We start from the raw sequence: 25135 nt of genomic DNA on the forward strand, positions 1-25135 counted from the left end.
TATATATATATATATATATATAGAATAGTAATAATAATAATTAAAATAAAATTAAAAAATAATAATAATCAATAATTATCATTGTAAAATAATACGTTTAATATTTTAATAGCTATTATTAAAATATTCATTATCATCATTTTCAATATCTGAAATTGAAAAGTCAGAAATTGAAAATGGTGATGGTGAACGCCCATCGAATCTAATTGGTGACACTGATGATGAACGATTTTCAGCATCTGAACGTCTTTCTGACAACAGCTCTGTTGTTGCTGTTGACGACGTTGGTGAATTTCCAACTAAGCGACGACGCGAGTTGGAGTTGTGATTACAAAACTCACATCGTCGCGAAGGGGGTGTCACCAGATCTAGTTCTGGTAGCAGTGAGGGTGCCCATTCTTCTACCACTGCTATTCCTGGTACACTTGATGTTGACGCTTGTGGAGATGCTGGTGACAAGGGTGGTGGTGGCGGTGGTATTCCAGCCCTCCACCTCTTCAGTCGTCGTGGTGCTTTAGGGGTTGATGCTGGTGAATCCCAGCTTACACCACGACGTGGTGGTAGTGGTGGTGGTGGTGGTGGTGTTGAGTTTACATGTGGTGGTGGAGCTGCAGTGCTTGAGCCAGACTGCTGACTCGGACCTGGCTGCGGACTGATTGCCGCAAATCGAGGTCGTCGTGCAGCTTGCGGTGCTTGATTGCGTAAGCGAGGGGTAGACAATAATTCTAAATGTCGTTCTACTCGCTGTTGTTGTTGTTGTTGTTGTTGTTGTTGTTGTTGTTGTTGTTGTGGTTTTTTTGGAATAACTTTTAAACGGCTTAAAGGTACAATTCCAAAAACTAATCAGCTCTTAACCTCAAAAAACCACGTTGATCGCCACCAGTCCGGTCAAAATCGGTTGATTCGTTCGTTTCATCGTTTCAAACTTCGCTTAATTAACAAGTAGTGCCACCTACAGGCTACAATCATCAAGACGTTTGTAGTATCTGTACAGTACTCGAACAGAATTACTCAGATCTTGATCAGCTGACTTTTCCGAAGAAAGCAAAATCAAACAATTCTAGCTCTTTTAAGTATTGACTCTAGTTACTAAATGCAATTGAATTAGAAGAAAATATATTTAGAAAAATACATATGGAAAGTTATTCACTAATTAATTATAAGGATTTTATATTAAAGAAAAATTTCAACATTATTTGTTATTAAAAAAATTTTCAATTCAAAGTTTGTATTTTTTCCGCAGAAATTGAATGTTTATAAAGTTTCAATAGAAATCATTTAAAGTATCACTTTTCGTACAATATCTAGCAGCATTGATAAAATTTTATATCAATAAGCCGCGAATACTTTTTAGCTCAGATTGATAAACTAAATGATCAGTTGTAAGCTTTTAATTTCACATATATTTTGAAAAATTTTTTACATTTTTGTAGTTGTGATAGTTGTAAATTTGAATTTAATACTTTAATACTTAATAATTAAAAAACAATATCAATGATAATAATGATAAACCATATTATCAATTTATTTTTACCATTAAAAATATGGTATATTTGGCTACAATGAGGGCGACGCTCAATTGCTTGGTAAGCCGACGTTCTTGTTCAGTGTTGAATCCAGCGTTTCGAGTCCACTTTGTAATTTTGTAAAATATTTTGATTAACAAAATAATACGCGAGGATTCAACGCTTTACGATTATTTTTTTTTGTAATGCTGTTATTACATAGTGTGATTGCCGATGGATAAATGCGAGTGTGAGAAATAAAATTGAGGTGACGACGTTTTAAATTTGGTTTAAAATTAAGAGAAACGTTAAGTTACGACGTTTTAATAATTTTGTTAAAAGTTAATATCGACTTCCAACGTATATTTTGTTAAATAAATTGTTATTTTTTTCTGTTAAATTCTTCTGAATTTATTTCGAGTAATTTTAAGAATTTTCGTTTAGTTTGCTGTCCTGTTTTTTAACGACGAGTATTTCAGCATGGCCCGCCACCCTGAGGAAGAGGTAAGAGCTAGCCGAAGTCGCAGTAGTAATGGTGGAGATCATTCTCCTGGCGCCCTTTTTTTAATAATAATTCTTTTTTTTAGTAAGCCCAAAATTTCCAATATAAACGGTGAGCCTGGCTTGGTAAATCCCCGGGTCAGGCAAAACCCCGTTATAATATATATATATATATATATATATTTATGTATTATAACGGGTATTTCGAACTCGTGCGTTATCGAGGACGAAGACCGAAATAAATGACTTGACCTACCTGCCTTACCTGTTGTTGGGCGCCAAGAGCTTTGCTCCAATCACGTCGATTCCGGCTACTCCAGTCCGGGACTCTATTCGTCGGGTGGCGGGCCTTAAGGGTACGACTTAATTATAGAAGGATCGAGGAAATTACTCGGGGTTGCTCGTATTAATTCTCAATTAATAAAAAAAATAAATTAGTAATTTATTGACAATAACTTAAAACAATCGGCTCAGGATAACAATATCAAGGAATGAAACGTCCAATAATAATATTCGACACCGTCGTCGATTCGCAGTTCGCAAGCAAACCTCAAGTTTAACAATCCAGTACAAAAATTCCGAAATCTCCGCAATAAACTTATTTAATAATAATTAATTAAATCTTTAAACAAAAAAAAATAAATCTGCGCTCAATTTTATTAATAATAATTAATAATTAATAAAGTGAATGAATCAAATGATTAAATCACCGCATTTAATTAGTAAATAATTAATGTTAATAACAAAAAAAAATTCACTCTTCACTCTCAATTTAATTAATAACGATTAATTAAATAATTAAACCTAATCTTCAAATCGCCGAATTTGATTGGTAACTAATTAAATTTTAAACAAAAATTATTAATCGCCGAATTTAATTAAATTCTCAATAATTAAATTTCTAAACCAACAACAATCACTTGCCGAATTTGATTTACAGGAAATAATTAAATTTTGAAATAAATAGCATTAATCGCCGAATATCATTAATAATAAATAATTATTATGATGAAATAAAATAATTCAATCGCCAAATTTAATTAGGAGTAACTAATTAAATTTTATAATACAATAATATCAAAAAGAAATTTCAACTCGCCGAGTTTAATTAATACCTATTAATTAAAATGACAAGGGAAATTCAAATCTTCGAGCTCATTTTTATTAATTTAATTAATAAAATTAATAACAAAAAAAATTAATCCAATCGCCGACTTCAAATAAATAATTAATTTTCAAAACAAAAAAAAATCAATTCGTCGAATTTAAATAATAACTAATTTGTAATAATACAATTACCTAGTTAAATCGCCGAATTTAGTTAACAATAATTAATTATAGTCCTAAAATAAATAATTAAATCGCCGAATTTAATTACTAGTAAATAACTAAAATCTCATTAAAAATCACCCTAAGTTCAGCGCGGCAAAGCTCAAATTCAAATTATCAACCGCCGTGTACTCGGTGTCAGTAAGTCGGCTTGCGCACGCAACCGAAGCTCGATCAATGGGTAATCGAACTCATCGATTACCCTGGGAGTACAAACGCCAAAAAAAAAATTCCAACAATAATAATAGTAATTACAGCCGAACAGCAGTTAACAACAAAATGGCGGTACCTAAATACCTCGTGGGATTATCCTTACTTACAGCACAACGCACCCTTGAAATTCTTTGGCAATATATCCCGCCAAACGATGACAACAATCAATTAAACAAAAAAAATTTTGCTTCAATTAAGCATTCGATTAAATTTTTATTTCAATACATCCCACGAGCTATTTCAGAGGGAGACGTGGCCACTTACCCTGGTCGAAGACTCCTCAGCTAATGTCCTGGGTCTCTCACCACGTCGATCGCCCTCGGCTTCCACGTCGAATTGCAACAAGAAACCGGTGTCGGTCAGTCCGGCGCAGAGTCGTCCGTCAACGTATGACTTATCCTCGGCGAGGATCTTCAAAAGAATACTCCGGTGTGTCGGGGCACGTCGGTTGACTAACAGGCACGTCGCATTTTTTAAACAATTTTCAAATAATTGAAAACAGTTAATTTATCGTCGAATTTCAATTGGCTAACACCTGAACTAACAATATTCTAACTTTTAAAATACGTCGTAAACAAATTTATCTCGTAATTAATGAACAGCAAGGATTGTCACGAAAAATTCCCAAAAGAATAACAGAAGATGCGTCCGTGCACGACGATCGGAAAACGTGGAAGAACAAAAAATCCTCACATGTCGCACTCCTCGCCTCTCTCCCCTTTCTCCTGGGTCCGTCGTTAGCGTTGAACTCCAGAGATGGCGCCGTCTATCTAATTTTCCAATATCGACGTTTCGAAAGATATATTGGCTGGAGCATTGGCGCGCTCGACAGCCAGCTTTCCAACTATACGCCTGCTCCGCTTGCTCACTCCAAGTTCCGATCCGTCCGTCGTCTTGTTTTTTCTGTACAGCCTCTATCCGTCGATGATGATCTTGAAGATTATCCACGTCGATGATCCTCATTGTCTTCCTTTTCGCGGGTTCGTGGCCGACGTCGTTTGTACCATTACAATCATACAATAACTTAAATCTAACTTAAAGCTAACTTAATTACTAAATTAAATTATTTAATATCGCAATAAATTGTGGTTTCACGGACGATCGAGCTTCGTTCGAATTTTCTCACGCGAGGGCGACTCGGTCACGGCGAATCCAACCAATGGACAGAAAGATAAACCAAAAACCTCCATTTAAGTTCATTTCAATTAAATTAATTAAAGTAAAATTATTAACAGGTGGCGCTAAAAGCAGCCTGTTACAGTATATATAATATATATTTATTTTAAAGTATATTTAAGTTAAAATTCACAGTACTCTGTTAGTATTTGATCGTACGTTGACATGTAAGCATCTAAGATGGATAGGAAAGGAAAAAAACGTGGTACGAAAAGTCCTGGAGATCCAGGCATTAAGTGAAAATTTCACGGTAATAGATACACTGCTGAAAAAGATGTAACATTTGTGAGCAAGTCTGCTGAAAAATTAAAAAATGAAGAAGATATTGAAGTAGCCATTGATGAGAGCTCAACGTACGCTCTTTTAAGTTTTACTTTAGTATTCAGTGCTTTAGAAAGTGTTCTGATTTGTAAAGCTTGCAAGAGTGATATAAAATTTCTTAAAAAATCTCAAGTTGGATTGGGATTTAACTTGTGTATAAAGTGTAAGTGCGATGAATTTGCTACCATTAATTCTTTCCCAAAAGTGAGGAATGCGTTTGAGGTCAACAGACGTCTTACTTTTGTTATGCGACTACTCGGTGTTGGTTTATCGGGTATAAACATTTTTTGTGCCATGATGGATTTGGGACCAGGGTTTAGTAAGAGCGGATACTACAGTATCCTTGATACAATACATATTGCTGTTAAAAGTGTTGCTAAAGTTTTATTTCGTAAAGCAGCACAAGAAGAAAAAAAAGAAAATGAACAAGAAGGAAATATTGCAGATGAAATAACAGTTTCGGGTAATGGTTCATGGGAAAAACGTGGCTTTACGTCACTACTAGGTATCATTTCTTTAATCGGAAAGTACTCTAATAAAGTAATAGACGTTATTGTTAAATCTAAAGTTTGCAAATCTTGTGAAAATTGGGTGGGTAAAAAAAATACAGATGAATATTTAGAATGGTACGAGGATCACCAGACTGAGTGTACGGCGAATCACGAAGGAAGTTCTGGTAAGATGGAGGTTGACGGAGTTATTGAAATGTTTCAACGATCCGTTGGAGAGCTCGGCGTAAAATATAAAAAATATATTGGTGATGGGGACTCCAAAACTTATAATAATTTACTAGAAGCAAATATTTACAACAATGATCCTAAAGTTTAAAAAAATGAGTGCGTTTTACATGTGAGAAAGCGTATGTACAGACGAGTCAAAGAAGCTAAAAAAACTTTAACGCAGCTCCAAAAAGCTAAAAAAAAAAATAGAAGCTGCTGAAGAAAAATCTAAAAAAACGAAGAAAAATTATAAAGAAGAAAAAGAAGTTACAGCGAAGAAAGGAGTAACTCCGAAGAAAGGGACGACACCAAAAAAAACAAGAACACCAAAGAAGGATACCATTGATACCGAGAGCACCAAAGCTATCAAATGTCTGACACTAACTAATAAATTAATGATCAAACTTAGTACTTATTATGGCTTAGCTATTATGAGAAATGAAGACTCTGTTGAAGATATGAGAAAAGCTATATAGGCAACTTATTATCATTTGATATCAACTAATGAAGAGCCCCAGCATTCTTATTGTGCAGAGGGTCCCGATTCCTGGTGCAAGTATCAAAAATTGAAATCTGAAGGTCATGAAGATACGTTTGTTCATCAACCTGCTTTCGATAAAGCCACTGCAAATCTTTTGGAACCAATTTACGAAGATCTGTCATCAGATGATCTTTTGGAAAGATGTTTAGGAAGAAACAGACAGAATAATAACGAGGCTTTTAATCATTGTGTTTGGAGTTTTGCACCAAAACATATTTTTGTAGGCCAAAAAACGTTAGAAATTGCTGCATTCACTGCAGCATGTATATTTAACGAAGGATTTTTCCCAGTACTAAAAATATTGGAAGTCATGGACGTTACGCTCGGCCCGTGCGCTGTCACGTTTGCAAAATCTTACAATAAATCTCGGATTGCAAAAGCGGAAAATGTCACAGCAATGTCATCGAAAGAAGCCCAAAAGAGTCGAAGAGCGGACAAAGTTGCGGAGAATGATGCCTATGAAGAGGATGAAGGCATATAATACTCTCCAGGCATAGACGATTGACGTAAGTATAAGTTTACTTATGAAAATTTGTTGTTGAACTTTAAACGCGTTTTTTTCAAAACATTGTTTTTCAGCCCGGGTCCTAACTTTTTTTCTACTGAACCGATTGCTTTCAAATTTTAACAGGCTGTTTTACACACTTATAGTTCTCGTCAGTAGTAATGAGAATTTTTTTCACCCCTAACTTTTTATTTTACAACCCTTTCTTTGCTAAAATAAAAGGACTTTTTTTTCAAAGACCGCCATTTTGTTATTTACCCTTGAAATTTAACTTCAGTAGTTCCGACCAAAATGACATGTCTAGAGATTAAGCATAATCAAGAATATTTGATTTCAGATAACATCAAGAGCCAAAATCACCCGGGCCACCCACGTGCATTTTTTTCGAGGTTTCAACTTCGAGTGACAATAATAATAGTAATAAACTATTAAATTTTTCAAATAAATTTTTTTTTACATTTTTAATATTTGAATAAAAACACTCTAAATATTCAAGATAATTCATTTTTATTTTCCTATAAAAAATCACCCTCCAAAGAAGTCATAAAAATAGGCATAAGTTACCAGACTACTACCTTAAATAAAATCTAAGAAATGACAACTCAAGTGAAAAGACCACAATATTTTATTTTAACCTGATTTATTCATGTATACGACATTTTTTCGATACCATCCCGATTTCGTCGGTTATCTTACAATAACAGACAACAATTTTTAAAAAAACATTAAAATAAAACTTAATTGATATAAACCAAAAAATATAAATAAATAAATACCTTGAATTATCTGTTAAAATATTGTTAAACCCTATTCTTATTACGATGCAATTTACAATAACTACCCATAATAAAGTCTCAATAGTCAAACAGATTAGTAATACAAAAAATTTAAAATTTGTCAGCTATTCAATATTAAACTTAATGAATCCTGTATGAATGGAATTATTAATTAATAAGTTATTGATATACTGGTCAAAATAAACAGCCTCATGCTCGTGCGCGAGAGCGCATAATTTATCAGAGAATAGAGGCTGTAGTCGATCCACTCCTGACAGAGAACCAGTTTGGTTTCCGAAAAGGACTGTCAACTCTGGATGTGATCAAATTGGTTGTTCATATAGCCGAGGATGCAATCGCCGGAACGAGATGGAAGGGTGGAAAGAAGAAATACTGCTTGGTGGCTGCTTTGGACATCAAGAATGCCTTCAACTCCGCTAACTGGGACTACGTCATGCGGGCTCTAGAAGAAAAAAACGTACCAGGATACCTTCGCAGAATGAAAGCGAGCTACTTCACGAATAGGGTCCTGAAATATGACACGAAGAACGGTACGGAAGTGTACGAAATCACCGGAGGAGTGCCACAGGGATCAGTCTTAGGTCCTCTGCTATGGAACATCATGTATGATGGCCTCCTGAGAATAACATTGCCTACGGGAGTCAAACTTGTAGCATATGCGGATGACGTAGCTGTCGTGATCGTCACAAAGAACCTCGAAGAGATAGAAATGGCATTCGATATTACATTCAGACGAGTCAATTTGTGGATGGACATGGTTCTAGCAGAAGAAAGACGGGCCCTTTACCAACGAAAAAGGTCAACTGCACTGAGCCCTGAAGAACTTAGAATTGAAGAACGGCAGAACAGCATAGGCCGATGGCAACTACAATGCGATAATGCAGAGACGGATAGGTGGACGCACCGCCATACCTCGGATCGCCATGTGGCTTAACCAGAATCACGGCGAGGTCAATTACTATCTCACACAGATGTTGTCGGGACACGAGTGTTTCCGCGAGTATCTGCACTGCTTTAAGCCCGATGATTCTCCGGAGTGCCCTCCCTGCCCAGGAGTTGATGAAGATGCGGAGCACGTATTCTTCGTATGTCCTCGTTTCGAAACATAACGTGAAGAGTTGGAGAGGATCCTGAACCGGAGAATGCAACAGATTCACTAGTGGAAGCAATGTTGTCATCAGAAGCTGCCTGGAACGCTACCAACTCGTTTGCAACAGAATCCCTCAAAGACTTGCGTTCCACCGAAAGAAGAAGAGCAAATATCAGAAGATAGAAGGAAGGTAGTTAACACCTTAGCCACTAGAAGGAAGAGCAGTAGCTAGTTCCTTCCCTCACGAAGTAATGCCTGACAGCGGTTTCCATGAGGGATTAGAGGAAAGAAGAAAAGGGGTTTAGGGTTTAGTGAGTAGGAGCGTTAGCATCGAGTTTTAGTATGACGCTGCGTCGAGTCGTCACGTATCCAGGCCAAACAGCTATGCCTGGAATCCGCGAAAAGGATTCCCCGCCCCTTAAAAAAAAAAAACACACACACACACACACACATACATACGGACGTCACCGCGGAAACATTCGTAGCAAAAATTTTTCTCTTAGACAAAATTGACTCCATTTTGTCTAAAACGTAAAGGAATGCAGAAAAAAAATATCCTCAAAATTCAAATTTTTAACTTCCCGCTGAGAAAATTGAAAATTTTCAAAAATCGGGAAGTTATTGTTTTTACCCCGCTTTTCGAAAATCGAGTTTTCATCAGATGTTTTCATCTCGCAGAGCTACGTCCTCGTTCACGCTCCCTGTTCAGTCGTGCACGTCGATCTAGATAGTCTTTGGCTTTATGAGTTGTAAATTTGCCGCACTCATAACACTTTTTGAAACCAGTTCCTTTGTATGGACAAATACAATCGTGATGTCCAGAATCATCACATTCAAAGCACCGATCTTGCGGATTTCGTTTGGTCACGAACGCAGCTTTCGTCTCCTTAGCATTCTTTGATGATTTTTATTTGCTTCTAATTGAATTAGAAACATTTTGAGTTTATCATAAGTTAGGCTTTTACCCGACGTCTTCCTCGTTAAGAATTCAACTGATTGAACTTCAGGAGTTGTAGCCATAACCACACCGTAAAATGTATCTCGTTTCTCTTCCTCTAAAAGAGCGTTCGTACCCGGAATATTTTCATAGTCACGAACCAATTCCTCAAATTTTTCACAAAAATCCGAAGAAGTCTCTTTTGTTGGATCATATGATAAACTGTTTAACTGTCTTCTTACTAAACTTGTCGTCAAATTAGTCTCGTTTTGTTTCAATTCTCTTAATTTATTCAGAAGTTTAACCGGATCTTTAATATGAATAACTTTATAATAACGAAATTGTCCAAGACGATTATTTACAATATCTCTGACTCGAAATTTGTGATCTTCAACAGTCTTGTCGTCATAAACCCGATTCGTAACGGCTGTTGAATCAATCACGTACAGCAATTCTCCCGATCCAAGTTCAGAAGAGAGAAAATCATAGAAATGTTCAAATTTCATTTATGTCGTCAGTTTGTAATCTCGTCGAGTGTTTGGTCTTTTACTGATAATTTCAAGTTTGAGAGCCTCTTTTAATTCGTTAACAGCCGGATGGGCTTCGTCACTCTTTTGCGCCTGTTTTTCTGATCTTTGACTATTCAACTCCTGTCGTATCAATTTAGAAATCTTAGTTATCCATTCGTTCGTCAATCTTTTGTTTTTCTCTCCGTCGTTACTCTCATCGTTGTCAGTTAATGCAGATTTTGAACTGATCTCCTTCAACCTTTTGACTTGAGTTTCAATATTTTCTTGCTGTCTTTTCAACTCGTTCAGCAGTTTTTGCTGCATAGCCTCAAGGCTCTTGACAGTATTTACAACACCTGTCAATATTTGACTTTGTTGTATCATAAGCTTGTTAGTGGTAGAACAATAATTTGTAACTGTCGTTAACGCATAGTTAGATTTCGCATCGCTGACTCCTTGTGGCTCTACTATTTGAGCAGAAGAAACAAACTTATTTGCTGTAACTAAATATCTTGGGTTAAAATGAGGAAAATTTGTTGATTCAATTTTTATAATATGAGGACGTTTATTACCAGATAAGACTGCTTTCGTTATTTCGTTCTCGTTCGGTCGTTTACGCATCGTATTCTTAATCATGTCATCCATATCGTTCAACAGCTTATCTTCTTCTTGTTGGCTTATGAATTTTGGCATTATCAGCTTTTCACCTTCATTTTCACAACAGCTTGTTCTCTCGTTCAGAAGATCCCACTCCTCATTTGATAATTTTAGTTTAGCTAAGGAAATAAGTTTTAACTATTCATTTTAAAAGACGCCAAAATATATATCTCTGCTCAGTTGAGCGAACATCAAATATGGCTGAGCTGAGACAAATCTGTACATGTTGACACAGTTTTATTGGCTGCGCATTTGGCCCCTTAAATTAAATTAATTAAAATAATAAACTAAGCAAAAATGAAATCTAATTAATAAACAAAAAGGCGCCACCAGGATTTTTAATCATGGTTCCCGGAACTGGAACCAGAGCTGAGAGCTTATCTTACAGGGATAAGAGAGAGAGTGGAGAAAGGTGATCTGAAATAAATAAATTCTTTGTAACGGGTTGTTTTTTTTTCCGCTCATTAGCCCCTTAATTAATTTAATAAAATAAAACAATACCTAGCAAAAATAATTCTAAATTAACAAGGGCGCCACCAGGATTTTGTATCTCGGTTCCTGGAACCGGAAACCAGAGCTGAGCTTATAATCTACAGGGAGAGAGAGTGGAGGAAGGTGGTCTGAAAGAAATAAATTTTTATTTAACAAAAATGACCGGTATTTATTTAACAACAAAATATGATAACAACTCGTGCCCTTGCACATACACCACTCACTTACCACTAACTTAACACTACCGCTTATAACTACCGGAGGATTTCGGGCTAAAACCGTCGCCTCAACTCAGTGCTAATCCTCTACTCGGCAATTCATCAACAAGTAGAAAACGTCGCACCAAGACTCGATTACCCTACTCGGCAATTCATCAACAAGTAGGGGTCGTCCAAAAAATTTCCTAATCCCACAGTACCCTCATACGGAGCGTCTATACTGCGGTTTCTAACTTACTGCCGCTGTACCCCACTTGGCGTCTATACAACGGCTTCTAGGACTGTACGAGTTACTCTACTCGGCAATTCATCAACAAGCAGAGAACGCGTACAATCACACACACTTAACCCGCACTTCTTCACACACATAACCCACGCGTCTTCACACACACTGAATCTACTTTACTTTTATATTCCGGATTACAAAATTACTCCAAAAATGACAACATTAATTTTTACTACTAATTTTCAGTCATTGGCTCGCAATTAAAATCATAAACAATTTCCACTATTAATAAAACAGAACCTTCAATAACTTCGGATTAAAACGACGCCTAAGCTTCTTCCAAAATTAACACGAGTTTAATACTCAGTACATTAAATAAATTTTTAGAATATTCTCTATAAAATTAACTAAATTTTCTCGGACGTAATCCACACTGACAATTAGTTTTACAAAGAATTTTATCGGAATGATGAGATTAAGTTATTGACAAATTTTCCAAAACGTTCGACGCATAATTTAATGTTATTTTTGCTCGAAATTTAATTATTGATTATATAAAATATTATTATAAAATTCCATCCATTGATTTAGCGAATGATAAATTCCCGAAATTAATATCCACGTAATTAATTAAATTCTAAGGAATTTTTCCAAGATGATAAAATTACAGTTCTTAATTAATTTTCATCAAAATGAGCCATGTAATTTTTGACTAGATAATTGTTATTATTGTTATTGTCGACTGGATAATTAATTAACAATAATTTATCTCGAGGTAAAAGATAACTTCCAAAAATTATTCACGGGTAATTCAATTTCGAATTGCGTCGCAATTTCTCAATAATTAATTTTCCAGTAATAAAATAGTTCTCAAAATCATTACAATATAAATATAAATAATTTTCAATAATAAATTATAATAATAAATGATAATTCAATTGTATAAATTGTAATAATGGTCCAGTTGTTAATTTCACAATTTACTGCATACTAAAATTCACAAGGAATTTGCGCGCCAAAAATGGACGCCGGTGTTTGTAACTGCGTAACACGTTTTGACCTCGGGTACCAAGTACTATGTCGTGTCGACTGGGACCTTCTCGATGTTCAGAATTTAATTAATATAAAGTAGATTTATTTAACCCAATCTAAGATGTTAATAATTATTGATTGGCCAAATTAACAAATCAATTACTCACGACTTCCAAACCCAAGAAGTCTAGAACATTCCTCGGGTATAAGATCCCCAGGAAGAATGCTCACAATGGTAACGAATATGATTTAATTAAAATTAATTAATTATTTAATTATTATTAGGAAAAATATTATGACAATTGAATTATCAAAATTTTGATTTATAATGAGAAGTAGTAAAATTAATGAGCTTTGGACTGTTTTGACTAGCGATGTTATTGCGTTGTTCACTGCACTACTTCTGACTTGTTGCCTCTACTCAACTGACCAAGAAACCCAAAATTTCGCCCACTTAATACTAGTCGGGTCCCGAAGACCGAGACGCGCCAGTGCTGCGTCGACTAATTAACGTACGAGTGCGGGTTTACCGTCACAGGGTAATTTACCCTGTTACATCTTAATTAACAATATAACCGGTATTTATTAATAACAAAATTAATTAACAAATTACGTGCACTGAGTGTGAATCACACACACTATAATCACTTAAAGCTAACTTAATGCTACACACCACTAGTTCTCACGCCCAAGAAGCAGCGATTACAGCAAGCGCTGAGATGAAGCGGACTCAAGCGCTGGAACGCCTCAAAAAGCTGACCAGCGAACTGCATGAGTTTGTCCAATCAAAGGTCAATATCCATAAAGAGGTAAAGGCCAAGGCAACCGGGGTAGTTAACGCCCTTCGAAGGTTTAAAAAACTGGACGAAGAATGGCAGTCACCTCGACGACTCACTCCTCGTCTTACGCCGGAGAAGAGCAGTCAACTTACTGTGGAGATCGAAGAAACAATGGACACCGGAGGCGATGGTGACGGTGAATCTGATGCTAAAGACGAAGGTCATACTTCCAACAAGTCTAACAAGAGGAAGGACCGAAACTCCCCAGATGGAATAGATGGGCGATTGACGAAGAGAAACGACTTGAAACCAAGTCCTCCGAAAAACGCGATGAAGCGGAACACCGAAAAAAAAGACGCGACTGATTGGAAAGATGTACACACAAGGAAAGAGAAATGGAGGCTAGCCAAAGAACAGCTCCCAAAGAAGCCTTCAAAGATGCCCAGGCCGGAGCCTAAGCGCAAAAAACCGCTCAAATGGATCAGACCCGACGCATTGATCACCCGCCCGGCCGAGAAAGCAAAGTACGCCAAGATTCTGCGTCGCACAAAGAAGGACGTCCCTGATGAGCAGGTTCGCACAACGGTGGACAAGATCAACAAGACCAGAAGCGGGGACTTGCTGATTACGATTTCGCGGAAGAGCGTGGACAAAGGCCAAGGCCTGCAACAGACCATCGCAAACATTCTTAAGGAGGAGGCCAAAGTGATCTGCAAAGGGCCACAAGAAGACATCGAGATCCGAGACCTAGATGACACCACAACAAAGGAGGATATTCAGGCTGCCCTGCATACGGTAACCAAGGAGCTCTGCGAAATACCACCAGAGACAATCAAGATCCGCAAAGCCTACAGAGGTACCCAAACCGCTGTCGTGACACTACCGGCTGCAGCAGCTCAGAAGATATTAGAAGGAAGCGGTAAAATCCGAATTGGCTGGGTCAACTGCCGAATTAGAGCCACGAGGAAACCTACCCAATGTTACAAATGCTGGCATTTCGGGCACCACGGGTCCCAGTGCTGAAGCAAGACAGATCGATCCAAGCTATGCATCAGATGCGGCCAAGAAGGACACAAGATTACGGACTGTAAAAACTCAGCGAAGTGTGTATTATACGCGGAAAATAAGAGCGCAGAGAATGCTGCCCATCACGCCGGCACATACAGGTGCCCGGTATACGAAGAGGCACTCCAGAGAATGACAAGCAAGCAAAAATGAGGATATTACAGCTTAACCTCAATCACTGTGAGGCCGCGCATGACCTGCTCGTGCAGACCGTGCGTGAATTAGAGCTTGATTTAGTAATAATAGCAGAGCCATACAGACACCTGAATAACCAACCTTGGGAAACTGACAGTACCATCAAGGCTGTCATCTGGTCCTGTGGCAAACTTCCCTTCCAGAGCATAGTGAGCAATGATAGCATCGGCTTTGTAGCAGCGTCTATTAACGACATCCGTTTTTATAGTTGCTATGCACCACCTAGCCTTTCCATTGCCGACTTTACTGACTTCCTGGATCGACTGACCGAAGACGCAAAGCAATACTACCCAGTAGCTATAGCAAAGGACTTCAATTCCTGGGCGGTAGACTGGGGCAGCAAGCAGACTAATGCGCGAGGCAAGGCACTACGTGAAGCAATGGCCTCACTGGACGTGGTCCTTCTCAACATCGGTGAGACACTAACATATACCAAGCGAGAGGCTAGTTCGATAATAGACCTCACATTCGTCAGCAGCAGCTTATTGAAAGGAAACTATTCTTGGGAAGTCTCAAACACCTACACCGCCAGCGTTCTACAGTGCAATACTTTGGGAAATATCGGCTGGCCGGAACCCTCAAAGAGCAACTAGACAAACTAATGCAGCTGGATGGAAAGTAAAAGACTTTGACTCGGAAGCTTTGGTAGTAGCCTTAGACAGTGACTCGACCATCATCACAGGAAATGCTGTAGAGAAGACGAAGGACTTAATGAGGAGAATTACCCAGGCGTGCGACACCTGCATGCCCCGTAAGCGTGGTATCAATAAAAGACCATCGGTGCACTGGTGGAATGATCAGATTATCGCCCTTCGCACAGCGTGTCACAAAAAGAGAAGATTATCACAGCGTGGCCACCGACGACCTAACTCTGCGGAGCTGGTCGCAGAATACAAAAAGGCCCGTCGAGAACTGAACAAGGCCATCAAAGATAGCAAAAGACGCTGTTGGAAGGAACTCGTCGATGAGGTAGAAAAGGACCCATGGGGCAGACAGTATAGGGTGGTCATGACCCACCTAAAGCGCCAGCCAATTCCATCACCTACGTGTCCACAGCTCCTGGAAAGAATAGTTTCCTCGACAAAGTAAGTTCGGCTATTCTTCATTGCCAGTAAATCGAGAAGACATTCCACCTGTCACAGAAGAGGAACTGATGGAGGCGTGTAACCGAGTAGGGAATAATAAGGCACCGGGATTAGATGGAATCCCGAATATTGCATTAAAAACAGCTGTTAAAGCAGCGCCAAATCTATTCTTAGATACCTACGATTCGTGCCTCAAAGAAGGAATTTTTCCTAGAAGATGGAAACAGCAAAGACTTGTACTTCTCTCTAAAGGGAAGAAGCCACCGGACGAGCCATCATCCTACCGACCACTCTGCATTCTGGATACAGCGGGTAAGATATTAGAGCGTATAATGCATCAACGAATAGAAGCAGCCGTCGATCCACTCCTAGCAGAAGGCCAGTATGGTTTCCGGAAAGGACGATCAACGCTGGATGCGATCAACCTGGTGGTCGATACAGCTAAGAAGGCAATCGCTAGAAAGAGATGGGAACGTGGCAGAAAGAAGTATTGTTTAGTGGCTGCCTTGGACATCAGAAATGCCTTCAATTCCGGTAACTGGGACTGCATCATGCGAGCTCTCGAAGATAAAGAAGTGCCAGGATACCTGCGCAGAATGGTAGCAAACTACTTTACAGATAGAGTCCTCAAATATGACACAAAAAACGGTCTAAGGGAGTACGAAATAACCGGAAGAGTGCCACAGGGCTCGGTTTTGGGTCCTTTGCTGTGGAACATCATGTATGATGGTCTCCTGAGAGTTGCATTACCATCAGAGGTGAAACTTGTTGCATATGCCGATGATGTAGCGGTAGTGATTGTCGCGAAACACTTAGAAGAGATCAATCTGGCTTTCGATATCACATTTAGCCGGATTAACCTATGGATGGAGATGATGAAGTTGGAGTTAGCCAAGCACAAAACTGAAGCTGTGCTCATCACCAGCAGAAAGATCGTAGAAAACATCAAGCTGAATGTCGGCGAGCAGGAGATCGCATCGCAACCATTTATCCGATATCTGGGGGTGACGCTGGATGCCCGACTGAACTTTAAGCAACAGGTCGAACACGTAAGTGCTAAAGCATCAGCGGTGGTAACTAGTCTATCGAGACTGATGCTGAATGTTGGAGGCCCGAAGCAGAGCAGGAGACTATTGCTGTCATCAGTAGTTACATCAGTGCTCACATATGGAATATCCGTTTGGGCAGACGCGCTGGAGACCCAAGAATCATGGAGGAAAGCCGGACCGGTCTACCGATTAAGTGCACTGAGAGTTGCAAGCGCCTTCCGCACAATATCCGAGGAGGCAGTGGGCGTCATTTCTGGAACTCTGCTTCTTTGAGGCAGCAAGAGTCCTAGCTGAGGAAAGACGAAACCTATACCACCGAATGAGGTCATCTACACTGAGCGCTGAAGAACTGAGAACTGAAGAGCGAAAACATCGTATAGCAAGATGGCAACAACTATGGAATGCTGCGGAGAAGGGAAGATGGACTCATCGACTTATACCAAGGATTGACGTTTGGCTTAATCGGAATCACGGCGAGGCCAACTACTATCTGACCTAGATGTTGTCAGGACACGGTTGTTTCCGGGAGTACCTTCATCGCTTTAAGCACGATAATTCCCCAGAGTGTCCGTCTTGCCCAAGAGTTGCTGAAAATGTGGAGCACGTTTTCTTTGAGTGCCCTCGTTTTAACCCACAGCGTGATGAGTTAGAGAAGATTCTGAACAAGAAAATCACACCAGAGTCAATAGTGGAAGAAATGCTGTCATCCGAAGCTGCCTGGAATGCCACAAGCACGTTTACCACCGAAGTGCTTACAGAGCTGCGTTCCATTGAAAAGAAAAGAGCAAATGACAGAAACTAGAAGGAAGGAAAAATAACACCTTAGCCACCAGAAGGATTAGCAGTAGCTAGATCCTCCCCTCACGAAGTAATGCCTGACGGCGGTTTCCATGAGAGATTACAGGAAAGAAGAAAAGGGGTTTAGGACTTAGTTGGTAGGGGCGTTAGCGTCGAGTTTTAGTATGACGCTGCGTCGTGTCGCCACATATCCAGGCCGAACAGCTATGCCTGGAATCCGTAAAAGGGATTCCCCCCCCTATGTTAAAAAAAAAAACACACACACACACACATACACACACCGGCCGGTGGCGGTCGGTGCAGAGTTAATCCTTCCTCAGTAGGTTTGAATAGTGACGGGAGCAAAAGGTCCTCTACTTTTTGGAGGAACTTTCATTGGCTATCCATCTTCTTCCATCTGTGCTGTTTTCGTGCTCCCTGTAGCATTTCCAGACAGCAGAGCCGTGGGGTCCACCCCGTTGTCGTAACGGTCGCTTGATAACGACGAGTTCAGGCCTGTTTGAACGCCTTCCCTCGCCGGCACTAAGGTATCCAACCCCTGTACTGTAATCGATGTTTGAAATTGTTCTGACATTTCCATATCGTTGTTTGCTAGGTTTGGTCCACCCCGAGTATTTAATTTCCTCGGTACCTGACATTACTGCCGGACATTCCCGTATCCGCCACATGGGGAGGTGCTCGATATGAGACCCAGTTGCCCGACACGGTGTGTGTGTGTGTGTGTGTGTGTGTGTGTGTGTGTATGTATGTATGTATGTATGTATGTATGTATGTGTGTGTATGTAAGTATGTAACCCTCTTATAATTTTTGAACGGTTTGACTGATTTTATCGTGGTTGGCACCATTCGAAAAGGCTTGACCAAACTTTGATTTTGAATATACATTTGTAATGATCTGAAATTTCGAGTTTTCCAGATATCTAGTTTTAATAATTTTAAATCCCAGGTTGGCCTCATTAGGAAGTCGATAGACCCCAGGTGGGCCAGTTGCTAGGCTCTTTCTTAAATTTTGGAGGTTATTGTTAGGGTTTAATTAAGTTAAAATACAAAATTTCATTTAATTGAATATATATTATAAAAATTCAAATAAAATAGGTGGAGTCAGTCGGTCTCCGGACATACGTCCGGGGCCTAGAGATGTTTGTCGGCTGACTGAATTCTATGGATCTGCATCCAGTACGATAATTAAAACAATGATAAAAACGCAAACGCTGCATTTTAGGTTACTCTATGGTAGAAAAAACGTCGGAGTCCAACTCTCACGCTCATGGTTAGGCTGAATCTCGACGACACTGTTATCGGAAGCGATGTCCGTTACCTTGCGTAGTAATTAAAATTCTAAGAACTTTTAATATTTAATATAATAAATTCATTTTCGTTAATTTTTAAATTTAAATTTAGTGGGAAAGTTTCACTTGGGACCGATTCAAACTGGTAGTTTTTGAGAAATCTCAAAAAAACTACAAAAAAAACTTTTTTGAAATGTGGTTTTTCTTAATAACTTTTAAATGGCTTTACCAATCGATTCCAAAAACTACTCAGCTCTTAACATCGAAAAACCACGTCGATGGCCGCTAGCCTGGTCGGAATCGGTTGATTCTTTCGTAAGTTATCGTTGTCGAAAGAAAACCGAAAAAAGTGATTTTTCGTAATTACTTCGAAGTTTCTTGTTCGATCAATTTAAACTTAAAGATTTTCAATGAAACATAGAAAACTACGTCGAATGACGCCAACCGCGTGGAAATCGGTTAATTCATTCAAAAGTTATTGCGCTATGAAAATGTAAAAAATAATGTTTTGTTAAACTCCTATCAGATTTTTAAGCTCGGAGAGCTCAAAATGACACGAAATTAGTATTTTTGAGTTCAAAGAGTTCGAAAACGTAATTAGTACAATTTTGAGCGCTAACATATGGAATAAGCGGAAAGTTGCAGCGATGGCCTTTAGGCTCCACCGTTTTTCTAATTTTTTTTTTAGACGAAAACTTCGATTTTAAAATTACACAAAATTGTTTGTTATCAAGAAAAATTATTATGATGTATTTTTTTAACAATTAAATTTTTTGCAATTTCTTTTTCAGATATTTTTTTTATACAATGAATAATTTTACCGTAATTTAAAAATCAAGATTTTCGTAATCATCAAAAATTTGAATCATTTATTACGATTATTATTGTGAAGTCATGGAAAAAATATAAATTTATTTAAGCTATTTTTATCTGTACAATGAAAAAAAATGACTTGGCTTTGACCCCTTATTAGGTGACTGAATCAAACGTTACGGGCTGTGTCTCAGATAGCCTAAGGGGTCGTCCATAAATTACGTGAGGTATTTTTGAGAATTTTTTGACCTCCCCTCCCCCCTTGATAAGATTTCATAAGATTTTCCTCAACTCCCTCCCCCCTCCCATAATCTCACGCGAGATTCTGCAAAATTTATGTTTTGGCTGTAAACCTGTTGGATTATTGAGAAAAACAAGCGCCATTCGGCGACACCCGACATGGATAGGTAAATTTATTGTTTGAATATTGAAAAAAACACGTTATCAAAAGGCCTTAATGTCCTACAGTTTATTTTTAACTTCCCGCTAAGAAAATTGAAAATTTTCAAAAATTGGGAAGTTCTTGGTTTTACCCCGTTTTTCGAAAATCGAGTGTTCATCAGATCTCGACGTTTTGAGGTCCTAGGAAGCTTCCCCGACTATTTTCGCGAGGGTTCCACTATTTCTGTGTGTGTGTGTGTTTGTGTGTGTGTGTGTGTGTGTGTGTGTGTGTGTGTGTGTGTTTTTTTTTTTTTTTTTTGTAGGGGGGGGAATCCTTTTTACGGATTCTAGGCATAGCTGTTTGGCCTGGATATGTGGCGACTCGACGCAGCGTCATACTAATTCGACACTAACGCCCCTACCCACTAAACCCTAAACCCCTTTTCCTTCTTTCCTCTAATCCCTCATGGAAACCGCCGTCAGGCATTACTTCGTGAAGGGAGGATCTAGCTACTGCTCTTCCTTCTGGTGGCTAAGGTGTTAACTATATTCCTTCTATCTTCTGCTATTTGCTCTTTTTCTTTCGGTGGAACGCAAGTCTTTAAGGACTTCTGTTGCAAACGTGTTGGTAGCGTTCCAGGCAGCTTCTGATGACAACATTGCTTCTACTAGTGAATCTGGTTGCATTCTCTGGTTCAGGATCCTCTCCAGTTCTTCACGCTGTGGATCGAAACGAGGACATACAAAGAAGACGTGCTCCGCGTCTTCAGCGGCTCCTGGGCAGGACGGGCACTCCGAAGAGTCATCGTGCTTAAAGCGGTGAGGATACTCTCGAAAACACCCATGTCCCGACAACATCTGCGTAAGATAGTAATTGACCTCACCGTGATTCCGGTTAAGCCAAATGTCGACCCGAGGTATGAGACGGTGCGTCCACCTACCCTTCTCTGCAGCATCCCATTGTAGTTGCCATCGGCCTATGCTCTTTTGCCGTTCTTCAATTCTAAGTTCTTCCGGGCTCAGTGCAGTTGACCTTTTTCGTTGGTAAAGGGCCCGTCTTTCCTCTGCTAGAACTCTAAGAGGTAGGGTTCCAGCAATGACGCACACTGCTTCTTCTGATAGAGTGCGGAAGGCACTAGCTGCTCGTAGGGCACTCTGTCGGTATATTGGTCCAGCTTTTCTCCATGATTCTTGGGTTTCCAGTGCATCAGCCCAAATGGATATTCCGTAAGTGAGCACTGATGTGACTACTGATGACAATAGTAGCCTCCTGCTCTGCATTGGGCCTCCGATGTTAGGCATCAGCCGTGCGAGACTAGCCCTCACTACTGACGCTTTGGCACTGACATGTTCCACCTGCTGTTTGAAGTTGAGTCGTGCATCCAGCATCACTCCCAGATAACGGATAAATGGTTGTGATGTGATTTCTCGGTCACCGACATTAATCTTAATTGTTTCAACTTCTTTTCGGCTGGTAATAAGCACTGCTTCGGTCTTCTGCTTGGCCAGTTGTAGGTTCACTGTATCCATCCACTGGTTGATCTTCTCAAAAGTGATGTCAAACAGATGTTGAATCTCGTCGAGGTGTTTGGCGACGATCACTGCGGCAACATCATCCGCATACGCTACCAGTTTGACACATCTTGGAAGCTTCAGTCTCAGGAGCCCGTCATACATGATATTCCACAGAAGTGGACCAAGAACAGAGCCCTGTGGCACACCACCGGTTATATCATACTCTTTTGGACCATTCTTTGTATCGTATTTTAGCACTCTATCTGTAAAATAGCTAATCACTAGTCTGCGAAGATATGTTGGCACGTTCTTCTCGTCGAGAGCTTGCATGATGCAGTCCCAATTAGCGGAATTGAAAGCATTTTTGATGTCCAAGGCAGCCACCAGGCAGTACTTCTTCGTTCCACCCTTCCATCTAGTTCCTGCGATTGCCTCTTTGGCCGTATTAACAACCAGGTTGATCGCGTCCAGGGTTGATCGTCCTTTCCGGAATCCATACTGGTTGTCTGCCAAGAGTGGGTCGACTACTGCATCTATTCGCTGATGGATGATACGCTCAAATATCTTACCCGCCGTATCTAGCATGCAGAGTGGTCGGTAAGATGACGGTTCTTCTGGCGGTTTCTTTCCTTTAGGTAAAAGTACTAACCGTTGCTGTTTCCACTTACGAGGAAAAGTCCCCTCCTTGAGGCATGCGTTGTAAGCGTCTAGAAATAATGTTGGTGCTGCCTTTATGATGGTTTTCAAGGCTATATTAGGGATTCCGTCCAATCCCGGCGCTTTATTATTTCCTACCCGATTACAGGCCTCCAACAATTCTTCTTCAGTGACAGGTGGAATGTCGTCCAGTTCATCTTGCGTTGACTGATAATGCAGACTGTGTTGCTGTGGAAACAGCGCAGTGACGATTTTCTGAAGGAGTTGGGGACACGTAGGTGACGGCATTTGTTGTTTCTTCAGGTGCGTCATGACCACCTTATACGGCCGACCCCACACGTCTTTGTCGACCTCGTATATGAGCTCTTTCCAGCATCTTCTTTGTCTCTCTTTTATGGCCTTATTAAGTGCACTACGAGCTTTTTGTACTCTGCGATCAGCACTGCAGAGTAAGGTCGTTGATAGCCACGCTGTGATATTCTTCTCTTTCGATGACACTCTTTACGGAGGTTGCTGATATGATCATTCCACCAGTGTACCGCAGGTCTTGAATTCATAACACGTTTGCGAGGCATACTGGCATCACAAGCTTGTGTTACTCGCATCATCAGAGCCTTAGTATGTTCTTCTGCACATCCAGTCTCTATCGGATCACTATCGAGGGCTATTAGCAATACTTCTGGGTCAAGAGATTTCACCTTCCAACCGACGGTGTTAAATTGCTTGATAGGCCCCCGGAGGTTCTGGTCGTTTGACGTTTCCCAGAGTATCGCATGATGGTCACTGGCAGTGTAGATGTCCAGTACCTTCCAGTTAGTGTTACCTTTAGCAAGGCTGGTACTGACAAAAGTGACGTCTACAATCGAGCTTGCGTCACCTTTGGTGTAGGTCGGCGTGTCACCACTGTTGAGCAAGACTACATCTAGTGTAGAAAGAGCTTCTAGCAGCTCTCTTCCTCGTGCATTAGTCTGCTTACTGCCCCAGTCCACTGCCCAGGCGTTAAAGTCCCCGGCTATCGCCACTGGATGATGTTGCTTCGCGTCCTCGGTCAGTCGATCCAAGAAGTCAGTAAACTCAGCAATTGAGAGGCTAGGTGGTGCGTAGCAGCTGTAAAAACGGATGCCATCTACTGATGCTGCTACAAAGCCAGCGCTGCCATTGGTAGCTACACTCTGGAAAGGGAGCTTACCACAAGCCCAGATCACAGCTTTCGTGGTGATATCCGTCTCCCAAGGTTGTCCAGCTAAATGTTTATATGGCTCCGATAAAAGCACAACGTCGAGCTTTAATTCCCGTACTGTCTGCATAAGCAGGTCATGCGCAGCTTCGCAGTGATTGATGTTAAGCTGCAGTATCCTCATGTTCGTTTATTTGTCAGCTTCTGGAGTGCTTCTTGGAAGACTGGACATCGGCCAGAACCAGAACGGTGAGCAGTGTCCTGAGAGCCAGGTTTTTCCGCACATAACGCACATTTCACTTTATTTTGGCATTGAGCAGCTTGATGACCTGTTTGCCCACATTTGATGCAAAGCCCAGATCGGTCGACTTCTCTTTTACATTGAGCAGTAGTGTGCCCAAAGTGCCAGCACTTATAGCATCGTAATGGTGTCTTAATTGCTCTGACACGGCAATTTACCCAGCCAATCCTTATTTTGCCTGTCTTTCCAAGTATCTTCTGCACTATTGCTGCTGGCAATCGTACCGAAGCAGTTTGAGTACCTCTGTAGGCCGGACGAATTTTAATGACATCTTCAGGTATTTCGTAGTCATTTCCAGCTGCCTCTTGTAAGGCCTTCCGGACATCGTCTTTAGTTGTTTCGTCGTCAATGTCCCGGATTTCAAGCTGTTCCTCTGGGCCTTTACAGATGACTTGCGCTTCTTCTTTAAGGATGCTCTTGATGGTCTTCAGCAAAGCTTGTCCTTTGTCTGCGGTCTTTCTGGAAAGCGTAATGAGCATATTCCCATCATTCGTCTTTTGAACCTTGTCAACGACGTCACGGGTCTGATCTGGTGGGACATCTTTTTGAATCCGACGCAGTATCTCGGCATATTTTGCCTTCTCAACGGGTCGAATAATTAAGGCATCTGGTTTGGTGAATTTTCGCGGTTTTTCCCGCTTAGGCTCCGGCCGAGATTTGTTCTCCGGTTGTTTTGGTAACCGCTCTCTCGCTTGCTCCTTCTTCTCCTTCTTGGATTGGACCTTCTGCCATTCAGTCACCTCTTTTTTCCGGCGTTCTGCACTGCCGTGTTTTTCGGAGGGCTTGGTTTCAGGTCCTTTTTCTTCACAACTTGGCAGATCGTTGGGTCGGGAGAAGATCGATCTTTTCTCTTAGTTGACTTGCTGCTAGTTCTGATTCTGTCTTCCGCGACTGATTCACCGTCACCTTCGGCTCCAGTGTCCATTGCTTCTTCATTGACGATAGTTGCTTGAATGCTTCTCTCCGGTGTAGTGCGAGAAGTGCGTCGTACTGTTAAACACCATTCTTCATCAAGTTTCTTGAATCTCTGTCGGGCATTGGCTACGCTGGTCGTCTTGGTCTTAATCTCCTTGTGGATATTGACCTTAGATTGGATGAAGTCATTTAGCTCACTGGTCAGCTTTTCAAGGCGTTCAAACGCTTGCGACCGCTTCATTTCAGCGCTTGCTTCAATCGCTGCTTGTTGGGCATGAGGCCCGTTTTCACTATTGTTGTTTTCCTGAATTTTACTCATACTTTTAAATTCACCAGCGCATCGTACGG

At 40.2% G+C, this 25135-nt stretch overlaps 2 protein-coding genes across 7 annotated transcripts in view; one reads left to right on the forward strand and one right to left on the reverse strand.

Annotated features, from left to right (window-relative positions):
* LOC123260037 (dystrobrevin beta) overlaps positions 1-25135 on the forward strand; it is an 822761-nt gene that overhangs the window by 418588 nt on the left and 379038 nt on the right. The gene's annotated exons all lie outside the window — the stretch shown is intronic.
* On the reverse strand, positions 10141-11018 carry LOC123260049. Its single transcript, XM_044720980.1, has 2 exons — positions 10716-11018; positions 10141-10640 (listed from the first exon to the last, which is right to left on the reverse strand). Exons 1-2 carry the CDS (start codon positions 10834-10836, stop codon positions 10141-10143), a joined length of 621 nt encoding a protein of 206 aa, XP_044576915.1. The 5' UTR covers positions 10837-11018.

Source organism: Cotesia glomerata, linkage group LG2, assembly GCF_020080835.1.
Source record: "Cotesia glomerata isolate CgM1 linkage group LG2, MPM_Cglom_v2.3, whole genome shotgun sequence".
Classification (NCBI taxonomy): domain Eukaryota; kingdom Metazoa; phylum Arthropoda; class Insecta; order Hymenoptera; family Braconidae; genus Cotesia; species Cotesia glomerata.

Coding starts and splice junctions, on each gene's coding strand:
- LOC123260049 (XM_044720980.1), bottom strand. CDS start 10,836: ATGCCAAAATTCATAAGCCAACAAGAAGAAGATAAGCTGTTGAACGAT. Junction 10,641..10,715: donor AACGAAAGCAGTCTTATCTG/GTAATAAACGTC, acceptor ATTTAGTTACAG/CAAATAAGTTTGTTTCTTCT.